At 41.7% G+C, this 12,804-nt stretch overlaps 1 protein-coding gene across 2 annotated transcripts in view; it reads left to right on the top strand.

The window, feature by feature from the left end:
* Nucleotides 1-708, top strand: part of MAPK12 (mitogen-activated protein kinase 12) — a 39,004-nt gene extending 38,296 nt beyond the window's left edge. For both annotated transcript variants that reach the window (XM_075706002.1, XM_075705994.1), the window contains one exon: nt 586-708. In XM_075706002.1, coding sequence (XP_075562117.1) covers nt 586-656 — 71 coding nt within the window. In that variant the 3' untranslated portion in view covers nt 657-708. The remainder of the gene's footprint in view (nt 1-585) is intronic.
* Nucleotides 709-12,804: the final 12,096 nt, after the last annotated feature.

Below are 12,804 nucleotides of genomic sequence, written 5' to 3'. Positions count from 1 at the left end.
CCTCGTCCTTCTTCTCCTTCATGTGTCTGTCCTCCCATCTTCTGCAATGTAGGACAGAAACCATTTCTGTAACATGTTCCTTCCAGTGGATGGGACAGGTGAACAGATTCCTTAACTGTTGGCTCTACAAGACTGCAATGGTTGCTGGCCTTAATTTTAAGTTAGGTTCTCTCAGGAAGAGAAAATATATCTATCTCAGAAGAGATATAAGTCTGAATCTAGTTTTCGTCTAATGTCAGAGGTTTGTACTTTGGCTTTTAAGTGAGGACTTGACTTTCAGAGCTGATGTGCTCAGTAGCTCTTTCTGAGGATATTGCCCCCTATACTGTAAAGTCAATGCTCACATCCCTTTGAAGGCAGCTATAACATTTCAGTATTGGGCTGCTGCTTCAAATCTGAAATGGTGAAAAAATGATCCTTGATTCCCGTACCTTTTGTACTCTCTCTCTTTTTTGCCTGAAGAGGTCTCTCTCTTCCTGACCCAGATCAGAGCCTAACCGTGCTGGGGGTTGCACCTTGCTCATGTCTGTGCAGCTCCTTTTCTGATTAGACCAGCAATACTATGTTTATTCTGTTGTTTTCCAGGCATTACATATAAAGAGATACTGAACTTCAAGCCACCACAGACATTGGAGTCAAAGGAGACAGCGGTGTAATTGCATGACTCAGTCCTTTCAGAACTCACATAAAGCAGGATAGTTGTAAATGTTTGTGATTACTTCAGGTGTATAAAACTTTTATAAATAAATTGGATGTAATCTGTTTCATCTGCACTGTAAGAAAGAGCAATGTCTTTTACTCTGCATGTAGAAGTTGGTGCCTTTGGAAGTAGCATTTCAAAACTGTCCAGAAACTTAATCTTGCCTACAACTTCTTCCTTTTGCACAAAAGGATTCAGATAACCTGGTGCCATCCTCGAAAGAGCAGGTAGGACTAATTCTTCAAATCAGAGATCAGAAGAGTACAAGTTACCACCCTAAGCAAGCTGAGACACCGAGCATGTCAGAGATGTGCCATGACTGCTCTCCAAGGCCATTGAGCTGTCTTGAATGCAAGAAGTATTCGTGTGACTTCCTCTGGAATATTTCACCTCACTAAGATGCCTGGGGAGGCTAATCGGCTTCTGCTACCTCAGCTAGTGCAGCGGGTAACGGAGACCAGATGAATGCCTGTGTCCCCCGTCCTATGTGAGTGGAGGAGAACCTGAGCTCCAGCCATTTCTGACAGGGCAAGAGGCAAGAAGCAAACAGTGTGGATCAAAGTACCCAGCATAGCAGGACAAGATTTGACAAACACACTAGATAAACAGTCACTAGATAAACAATCACTGTCAAGGGGTACAATATTTTCTGCTGAATACAGTGCAGACTCTTTGTGTAATAGACTAGGAATCAAGGATTTCCAGGGAAAGATTTTTTTCTAAAGACACTTTAGAAAGAGACTTTCTAAAATTTTGTAATCTCTCTAGCATCTTAGTATTGAAATGATCACTGAAAAAGTACATCTCCTCAGAGGACGTACTGGTTATAGAATCAGCGGTGCTGATTTTAGAAATAAAGCTGCACGCAGGTCACATAGAAAATAAAATGAAGATAAAAATGCTATCCTGCGGCTGTTCGTTGGGAATACCTGCAGCAAGCTGTTCTGTTCACAGTGTATAGAGGTGTTGCCAGGTGCAGAATAACAACCGTTCCTTTTTCTAGCCTTTTGAACTTGTCTTACTTGGGGGGGAAAACCGTCAGGCCTTCTGTTGGGAGGTGCCTTACCAGAGGGAGTCAGCTTCCTGATGGGATGTTGGTTAGATGCTTCATGAGTTCCTCTTACTGTCTGGATCCATTTATTGTGTTTTCCTACGTGCTTAGTTTGTAATAATCTCTCAGAGGTAGGGAAAAAGAAATTGGCAAACCTTTGGTGAAGAATTCCTCTGTGAGAATCCTTGTCCTTGTTAAAGGTAATCTCTTTACAGTTGACTATTTGAATGTGGATTATTCCCAATGCGATGTGCTGTTGTGTGTTGCTACTAAGTGAAACAGTTGTGAAGACAGACATTTGATCTTAGCAGGTAGTAACTGAAAAAGAAGTAAGAAATTACTTGCAGTTTTTTGCTTTAATAACCAATTTAAACCAGAAGTGTAATCAAGGCACAGTTGTTCTGTTTCTTTCGATGAATGTTTAACTTAAATGCCTGTAAATATTAGTATTTGTTTAAAAACTGTGATAAACATTGATTAGCTGAGATGAGCACCTAGAGGGACTAAATGCTAAAAGAAACCTTGAATTATTGATGTATTTGACAAGTCATTAAAAACTATAGTTTCAGGAATGCATGCAAAAAAAGCAGAGAATGTAATTTAAAACATTTTTCCACACTACAGGTCACACTTGAGCCATTTTGCACTATTGACTTCCTGCTTGGACTACACTGTTGTGTTAAATAGGAACTGGCACTGTATTTTTTACTGAATATATGTTTTCTCTTTTAGGCTCATGCCCTGTGGTCCTCTTAAAAGTCATGGGAGAAAAGTGCCTATTGGAATTGGTGGGTTTGATAGCACCAGTCAAGGGCAATGGAAGAATGTCACAAACTTCTTTGAAAATTCTCCCTCAGCATTTTAAATGGAAATTCAATATCTTATATTCTAGCAAATGTCTAAAGTCTTGAGATAATGCAAATGGCTCAAATGTTAGACTTCAAGGGAGCATGTTTTTTCATTGAAAAACTGGTTTGCATTTTCTTTGTAAATGCCAATACTTCAATGGGCATTTTCACTTCCCCCTGCTTTAGCTTTAGTGAAGTCAAGCCCTAAAAACATCCACTGGCTGAGGTGAACATTTCCCTCTCTTAATCTTGACGTAGTATTGGAGAAGCAGCTAGCCCACATGAGAAAGACATAAGAAGATAATGTTAGTTTTTTTCTAGATATTGGGGGAATACAGAACTCTTAAAATAAGTGAAGAGAAGACTTTGATGCATGTGCCAGCAAAGACAGAAGTACTGCTGTGCTGTCTAGTCAGCAAACAGTCTGTAAGGTAAAATAACAAACATGGAAAGTTTGTCACATCTTGGCAAGATGTTTCTGCTAAGAGATTGAAATCTGCAGAAATGGCTCCAAACAGCAATAGAGATTATTAGTATAAATAGCTCATTAAAAGAAAGGCAAGGTGAAAGCAGAAATATTTTGCAGGGGAGGCATCTGCTGCTTCAAAGGAAGAGACAACATTTCCTAAGTTTTTATTTGTTATTTCTACTGGTGCTAAGCAACTCAGGAACAAGAACCCAGTTTCTATTTGCCTTAAAGAGAAATGTAAATGCGTTCTGCATGTACTTGAAATGTATTGTGAAAAATAAAGGTTGGGGGGTTGTTTTTTACACAATAATGGTCTTGTTTTCCCCATATGTATTCCCAAATGTGTAATCACTCCTGAAAATAGTATTTTTGGTATAAGGGAACTGTATGAAACCTAATATTGTAGGTACATTTCATGTAATATGAGCTGCTGATGTAGTTTATTTTGTAAGTCAGTCAGACCGCAGATCCTAACCTTTCTCCCATTTGCCAAACCTTAAGTCAGCCATAGAGCTGATCTGATTGTCCTACTGCCACCTAATTATTTCTTACAGCATCTTGGGATTTTACTAGACATCTCTGCTTTGTTCTGAAGGACAGGATTTCAGTCCTTAAATGCAGTTGCATTCCTCAGGCTGATTTTAAAAGCCAAGGTCAGATTGACAGTCATTAAGCATATACATCTTTGCGTGGGACAGGGAAGTTTGAGTCTGAACAGAGATCTAGTAGGATGTATGGGACATTTGCCCTGGAAACCCACGTGCCCTCTGACTGTCTTAGAGCAAGATTGTCCCCTTAAGTATTAGTCTTGTTGAATTTTGATAATGTGGTGGTGTGGGCCAGATGTGGCTCACAATTTCATTTCTGGATTATTTTCTGGTTTTTTTACAGGACAACACTGAGGTGAGTGCTAGTATGTGTCCTGCAAAATCTGTTCAGAAGATTCACTTGGTTCTTGATTCAGAACTACCAGGCATATGAGCTGGGTGGGATTCTTTGAGCTTTCTACCTTCTGATCTGCTCTGCAAATACAAATACCAGATGCTGCTGGTCTGCTTCAGCTAAGGTTGTCAGAGAATGAAGCATGTTAGATGCTTTCACTGGATCTTGGTATGAAGTACTCCTGTAGGGCTTTAGATGGTCCCTGAAGGTACCAGAGGAAGAATAGGGTCTCAACACCTGCTGTCTCTGCTGATTAATTCTCCATCTCCTGAATACACTGTAGGGCAACTGGTTGTGTAAGTCAAATAATACCAGAAGCAGTTTCATGGACTACAGCACTTAAAATCTCCTCCTAAGTATTTTTAAGAATTCAGAAGCATGAGTTGGAGAAAGATCAAGGGAGGAGGACTTCCATCATACAGACGCTCTTTGAAACTTCATGGACTACCAGTTAATGAGCAGCTCTTTCTTGTGCACAGATTATTTGCAGCCCTCTGGGGTAGTAACATAATAATCTAAAAACTGCATTGCCACCTAGCAACCACAGGCAGCTCTCAGGCATGGGAATGATGCATGCTTCTTAGCTACCAGGAACAGCAGCCCTCTGCAAGGAGGTAAGTGGGGACAAGGAAAGTAATTTAAGGATTCATTGTCTTTGTCTGCTGCTATCCTGCTCTGCAAACAGATCTCCTTTACGCTTAACCTCATGACATTTCCATGCTGGAGTTTTCTAGTTCGCTCCAAGGTCTGCTTCATCAGTAAGTGATGAGGTGCATTTCCCAGCTAAGTCTGAGTGATCCAGGCATGCAACTCTTAACGCCTTTCATTTTGAATGTGCTGTTATCTTTGAGAGGCAAAATGAGGGTACCGGTGAAGCAACCAAATGAAATGTAGTAAAAGAAATTGCTCCGGTCCCGTTTGAGGATGCTCTCAGTTCTGCTGCACAGTGTCCTGGGGACATGTGCTTGTAGGCAGCAGGAAATGTCTCTTGCTGCCTTTGCATGGTGCCTGCAGCAACGAGGCTCTCAGATGAGTGGCGCTTGTGATACCAGCACAATCAAAGACTGCCACCTAATCCAATTCAGTCTGATATTAATGGGAAATTCATTATTATTATAACAGTAATATTATCACAGGTTAGAACGGTAAAATTATACTGCTCAGAAAACCACGAGCATTTAGTCCACTGGACCCCTGGGCCAAGGCAGCTGCTTTTCAGGCATTTTAAAAGCAGCATTTGCACATGACAGAGTTCCTGCCGCCAAGTAGTACCACTTTGGCATGTGTCCAAGCATTTTGCTGTTCCTAGGAAACTCCTTACATTTTTGGGTTTAGTCAAGTTTGAATTTCCTTTTTCATAAAAACCATAGTGTGCTACTGTAAGGAGAGAAAATATGGCTGAGAAGTGTAATCAGAAAAACATCAACTAAAGTTTTGTCTAAAGCAAACCTCTCGCTCAAGATCTAGGATACATTATAAAATAAAGGTCAGTTATAAGGAATCAAAATTGCTACTCAGGAAGTATCCTGAACCATGGCTGGAGTAACCAAGTGTTTTTGGTTAGAGGTTGAATGCTAAAAAGAATCCCAAGAAGACTTTCTATTTAAGGCAGAAAATTAACATAATATAAACTTGGAATAAAGAGGAAGCATGACTGGTGCACGCAAAATGTCTGCTAGTCCTGAAGCAGGGCACCTTTTTAAGAACAGGTTTGCATATCGATGAGGGAAGCACTGTAGGGAACTCTCCAGAAAGCATCCTTCAGAAATGTAGGTTCATCTAGAAACATGTTCCATCTTGCTGGAACAAGGTGATCAAATCAGATGAATGTTTGATTCCATTTAAACGATTACATAAAATGTAAGGCATCTCCAGTGAGTGTGTTAACTAGGGTCCTTAATTCTGGATTTCCAGGCAAAATTATAGCTACAGGGAGATTCATCTCAGGGGTTCATCATAGTCCCAACAGTCTCAATGTGTCCATATCATTACTACTGTCAATACAGTTTACCTAGGTGATGGCGAGTTTCTTGTCTATGTGTTTTATCACATAGAGTTTATGTTATTTTTCTTCATGTGGTTTCACTTCCATTGAGGGTAACGACTAAGTCTTCTCTAGGAATGTGTTAGGATGTTTTTACCGGAAGAGATTATAGCTCCTGCCCCACAGCTCTTGCAGAAAGTGGCAACCATGTGATTACAAAGACAAAGTGGGGTGCAGGACATAAAAGCAGTGTGTTGTGGTTGTGGTATCCAAAATGATCCCTTGTAGAAGCTATAGATCCCTCTCCCCATGTCCGCTAAAGCTGCCTTTGACTGTTCCTTGTGTTTTGGCTGGTTGGCTGGAGACCTCGGTGCCTGCTGCAAGCAGGGAGTGCTCTGGGCTTGCATATGCAAGCCAGTGGGAGCTGCGTGTTGGACACTTGGGCTCTGCACTAGCAAACTCACCAGGGCTGGGAGTGTTTCCAGGTGCTGAACTTCAGCTGCCTACTCTTAATTGCTACCAGAGTTTTGGCCCGGGGCAGCTTTGGTCTTCCTGCGACTGCCTCGGCACAGCTGAGGAGCTGGCGGTGGCCGGGTGGCGCTCCTAGTAGGCAATGGGATGCCGTCAGCCAGCTTTGGAGGGTAAGAGGCTTTCATAGCGTGGAGTTGGGCAGTTTCTTGCCAGCTGGACTTCTTAGATCCAGCAAACTGCTCCAGGCATGGTTAATTTACTAGCACAGGCACGGCCACAGAGCCAATGGTGCCTGGAAAACTGTGCTCACCCCAAACGGATGGGTGTGCATGACATGTATCTCTCTGTGCTGTTGTCCTCTAGCCATAAAATAGTAAAAATGCAGCCTTTGTGAAGTAGTTGTTTAGGAAAGTGTGATGGTGAGCTCTGCTCTAAGGGTTGTGAGAGCATCCCTGGGGGCTGCCGGAGGCTTGGCTGCCAGGGCTGGGGGCCAGCTCAGAGCCAACAGAGCCAAGGGTGGCCCCTTCCCCATGGTGACCCTGGGGAGAGGCTCCCAGATGTCATGGGGCCAAACCCTGGCCCAGAGGAGCTGCTTCCAGCTGAGGCTCTCGCCTTGGCCCTGCCTGAGCCGCAGCTCCCGCCACCACGCAGCCGTGTGCCCGGCCATGGCACCCACCGAGCCACCACCGCCGCAGCCTGGCCAGTCCCCGTCCCCAGGGAGGTGCCCCACACCCGGGGCTGGGGCTGTCCCCTTCTGCCCTGACCTAGACATGGTGGTTTACATTAAATTAGGGTCAAGTGGAAAAGATTTATTGGTAGTGCTCTAAAATAAAATGGAAATAACACGTATTTTCCCTGCCATTTGGCAAATCTACTGTAAGCTTCTGTGAGTCTCTCATTTTTTATCAACAGGAATTTGACCAAGTAAATGTCATGACAGCATCATTTGCCCTAATAAAGTTTTTCATACATGATGCATTTGTGCAAAAGGTAACGATGAGATAGGAAGGAAAATATCTGCAAGAAAGCACAGATTTCCTTTAAACAAAGGAAAGACAATAGAGGACGATTTTTAAAAGCTTTACTAATATCTTAAATAAACAATCAGACTCATCAGAACGGTAAAACCACACAAGTGAGAATGCTGTGAATGCTGAGATCGAGCCCTGCCTGCCGGCAGAGCAGGAGGGCTAAATCACCAGGGTCATAAACTCGCAGTCCCATGTCACATTACGGACTTTAAACATGACTCCCCTTTAGGGCTTCTAAACGCTCTGCTAACGCTTTACATTAAGGTTGCTGAATTATCAGAACAGGTCTGAAACTATGACCGTATGTAAACGGACTATCTAAGAGGAGTGGGATTCTCTTCATGAACAGCTCACTGTAATTACTATAGCTGCTCAGTATTGCCATTTTAAGTCTCTAAAACAGAATGTTAACTACTTTTCCTTAGGTTTCTCAATGGATTTTATAGCTTTTTATGCTTTATGGCTGGATTAGTGGTTTTGATCACCTGGATTTGATATGATTAATGTTATGAACTTGCTGCATATCTTCCAGCTTTTGAATTGCTTTCCATAGCTAGTGTTTGGCACCATTAAAGTACTTTGAGATAGAAATTATTTATGTAGAGGGAAAATTCACTTTGCACTGTAACCTCAAATCTTAGCAGCGGGGTAAGCATGACCTCCCATGAGAAAATGCTCACGAAAGGCCAAGCTGAGCAAGCAGAGAGTATTGCTATGCCTCAAAGATTGACTTGCCTTAATGTGCCATATTCATACCAGAGGACGCCTGAGGGCTTCCTTAGGGTTAATAAATTTCTCTCTAATATGGTGATATGACATCATCAGGTGGTTTATACATCCTTTGTGATGAATTAGTAGATTTAAAGAAGACTAGATCTCTTTGTTCTTGTCCAGGAATGTTAGGCCTTAAAAAAACATGGGCATGTCACTAAGGCTGGTTATGAAGAGCCTGAACCAGAAACAGACCATTCATCTTGGAAAAGAGAAAAATGAAAACTTGGACGTAGGCAGAATTTGAAGCAGTAGTTCCCCTAATTTTTCTGTGTTAGCTTTATCTAAAGCAGTATTCCTACCAAGTAAATCAAATGCCACTAATCCTCAAAAAAAGAAATAGCCAAGTGAATGTGCTCACACGCATGGGCACAGACCCAGGCTGGCTTCTCCCACTGGAACGCAGGGAGGGAATGGCAGTGTAAGTACTCCAGTAAGCTGGAGTAAGACTCCAGTAAGCAGGGAAAGAAGCTGTCTGCTCACTTCAAAGCTTGGCATATGCACCTGCAGCATCCCTTGCTGGAGCTGAGATATTAGGATGAGGATGTTTTACTCAGTCAACCATATGTCAGGGAAAAAAAAAAAAAAACAAACCTTCCATACCAAATCCTTTTTTAATATCATGTTCCCAAACCAAACATTTTTATATAATCTCCTGAAAGATAATTCACCAAAAAGAGTGGAATGGGTGGCCTCTTTATGCTGGCCACCTTTGTCAGTCTTGCTCACATCAAGGGATGCCATGAGAACTGCACTGGCATTGACAGGATGTAACACTCAGCATAAGCAAAACAGGTGGAATCTTGGCTTTCAGGATACAATCATGGGTTATGGAAACTGTCATTGCCTTCCTGGGGTACAGGATCAGCCTGTCAATAACTCCAGTACTCCTGTTCCATTTTCACAGAATATGAGGTAAAAAAAATACTACTCAGCATAAGTAAGGATGGCAAAATCTCACCCAATTGTTTAAAAAAAAAAAAAAAAAAAGGAAAAGAAAGAGCATTTATCCACACAATCGAGTGCTCAGGTTACACTCTCTGGATGTATTTTCTAAAAATATTTTTCTCTCTCACCAAACAAAAATAGCTCTCCTGGCCTAGTACATTTGACAGTAGTAATGCTGTAGTAGAGATGTAGATATAACAAGGCAAGGCTTATGGGGAGTGGTGATAACTTTTATCAGACAGACATTACCAGGGGAAAAAAGCTAAAGAAGCTGTCAGGGCAAACATGCTCCTTTTAAGGTCTGAAACAAGAGCTGCAATCACAAATCTTTTGTCTCTGAATGCTCCTGAGTCTAATTTCAAAATACCTTCCCCTCTAAACTATTTGCGCCTCTATGGTTTCCATAATGAAAAGAGCCTCCTGTGGATACAGTTATCAATCTTTGGTCGCTGCAATCAGCATGAAACCCTTAATGCTATTTAGAGAATGAAAATGGTTCCTAAGACAAAAAAAATTCAGGCTGTCCTGATTAACCTTAGATTTAATTATTTCTCTGGTTCTCCCTCCCTGAGCATCATAAACTAATTAGAAGTAAACAACAGTTTTAAAGATCAGTTAGGTCTTGTTTGATTTTGAGCCATTTCTAAATGATTGCTCTCTAGTTTTTCCTTATTTATTCAACTCTTGCTGTTGTGTAGCTATTTAAGATGGATTCATCTCCATTTCATTTCCCAGTCGCACCACTAGAAGAAAAAGACAGCCCTGGGATGAGGGTAAAGGGCCGTGAAAGCCAAATGACAGAACATTTCACAGGCGGCCACGCGTGGTCTGCGTCCAGATTAGCAAACGGGCGCTGGAGTCATGGACCCTCTAATCCTGGCCTGCAGGCTGAAGGGCTCTGCCCAGGTATTTAAATCCAAATAGGGCTTAATCATTAGGGTGGAGACTTCTTTATCAGTGAACTTCTCTTTTGAGATAGGGTAATAGCAACCAAATGTCTTTGATCTCAATAGAGGCAATGTGCATGTGCGACACAAGCCACGGTGGAAGGGAAGGAACCTGCCATCTCTGCCATCTGCCCTCTGAACTCCGAGGGACTGAAGGCCCAAAGAAAGAAAAACTTATTTTCTTCCCCATCTCTTTTAAAGCATATTGCATCTATGCTTTCTGTTTGAAGACTGATTCAATTTTTTTATTCAAATTCTCCCCCTTTGCGGAAGACTTGAAGTGTGTCATGGGCTCGATGATCTCTCAAGGCCCCTTCCAACCCAAAGCATTCTATGATTCTATGATTCTATGAATACCAACAGGGCTGTTCCACAAAATGGAGGAGTGGGGATGGAGCAGTTGATTTGACTCCCAGGCCTGCTGTGGGAATTGCTATGGCAATATGAATGCTCTCTGTAGGAGCAATTGCCGAGGCTTTTGCAGATTTTGGGGGCCTGGCATCACGGTGTTATGAGAAGGCACTACGTAACCCCATCAGGGTGTATATAAAAAGCTTTATTAAGTGCATAAGATGCAAAACCTACTTACTTTTACATAATTGTTCTACTAGTTGTCTTCTCAGATGGACAAGACTTACAGACTGTTTACAGGGATACCATCCCTGTATGACAACATAGAGAAAATCATAAAGGTTTGATTAAAAAAGAAGTAATGTCTGTTAAGCCTTTATCACATCTGATGTCCAGAGCTGCCTGTGATGATCCAGCTAATGCCTGGCACGGTCCTGCGGGTCGCCTGCCACGGTGCTGTGGTCCTGCTCTCTCTCACCTTCTTCACTCCTCACGTAGAGGTGTGATTTGGCAACACATTTGCAATCGAAACGGGTTACACAAAAGGCTGGTGGCTCGGTTCATCGAAACCTGGAAACCATTTTGAGTTCCTTGAGAGTAACATGAGAAATACTGAAGAAAAGTAGATTAGTGACAGCTGTAATAGCAAACGTGTCTTTTGGTGGAGTAAGAAGGTGCATTAAAAGCTCCAAAAAGCTGTCTTTTGTGGTCATCCTTTTCCAGAATATGTGTGTAAGGAAGTATCTAAACTGGGGAGAGTGAAAATAAGTAGAGAATATTCAGACCCTCAGCAAGTATCCCTGCCCCTTCAGCCACAGAGCTCAAGTAACAGAAGAGACAAGAACTACTTGCATAGCAGTCAGGTAACAATTATATACCATGCACCTATGAATGGGCACACTCATTTGTGAAGCACTTACTCTCTTAAGTAATTTGTAATTGCCACAATTAAAAATATATTTTTTTTTTCTGTGAGTCCCAAAACAGTTTTTGAATATTGGCTCTATCTATGTCACTTGACTCACACTCAGGTGACACACACTTGAGTTCAGGACACAGCTATTTGTTTTAATTAAGCTACTTGAATGAAAAAGTTTGCAAATGCTTTTAGAAAAAAAAAAATCTCTTTCAAAAAATACTCTGACATAGAAACTTAAAAATAAAGGCTAGGATTTATCCAGAAAATATTTTTTTCTTTTTGAAATTTTAAGATGTAAATCTACACCCTTAAAAACAATATGAGTCATGGCTTGGAGAGAAATTTGTAACTAAAAAAAAAAGCTACCGGGATTCCAGCAACTAGAATCTGAAATTCATGTCCAGGATGTAACTCTGACCATTTCTCAACAAATCTTTGTTTTAATCTCAGTTCACCAAAAACATTTGCAACAGGAACACTTGTTTTGATTATTCAGATTTAAATACCTTTTCAATGCCTGGAAAGAGATTACATTTTACCATCATTATTCAAGAAAAAAAAATCACGCTAATGCCAGAGGGAATTTTGCTTAGAGAAGATTTGGCCATAATATCTAATTCAGCTATTTGAAGCTGATTTATTTCTTTATTTGTGAAACCTTACAGCAATTATTTAATTTTGCTTATTCAGCAAAGCATTTAGGCTGAAGTTTGACTTCTATACAGATGCTTCAGGTCCACTGATTCCCACGGCGTTGAAGTGAAGCGAGCTTGGCCTGCCGTGTACTGTTACAAGGTGGGATGCTGAGAGCCTTTCCCCCGGGCAGCTGGGACACATAGAAGTTAGATGCAAAATGCCATCATGCGACTTGAAAGGGATGGGCTCCAGGCGTGCTGGAGTCAGCGGAGCACTCACCCACAGTTTTACTTGCTTAACTGATAGAGCTATCTCCAGTGACAGACAGAAGCCAGACATAATTTTCAAGACTTAATGTGTTTCCGTCTTATCTTGATGATCAGTAGCTGGCTACAGGCCACAGACAAAGAAAGAATGGGGGGGGGAATAGACAAGATGACCCTGTTTACTTTCTCGATGGACTACAAATAGTTGGGATGTACTTGCTGTTTACTTGTATGAAACAGTCTTGAGATGATTTGTACTCCCTTTTGTTCACAGAGGTTTGGAAAGGACTCAGGGGCTCTCCATTTAACCTCCCTTTTTATTTCATTTGCAGTTGCTTGTGACAATGCGTAAGAGGGGACTCAGCTACAACAGAAATTTGACAGAGGGAAAACCAGAATCAGCCCAGCTGCCAAAAGACTGCAAAAACTGCTTCAGACTAAAAGAAACGGGAGCTTTTCTGCAGAGCAAG

Source organism: Pelecanus crispus, chromosome 1 (assembly GCF_030463565.1).
Source record: "Pelecanus crispus isolate bPelCri1 chromosome 1, bPelCri1.pri, whole genome shotgun sequence".
Lineage (NCBI taxonomy): Eukaryota > Metazoa > Chordata > Aves > Pelecaniformes > Pelecanidae > Pelecanus > Pelecanus crispus.
This window is presented reverse-complemented; position numbering and strand designations above follow the sequence as displayed.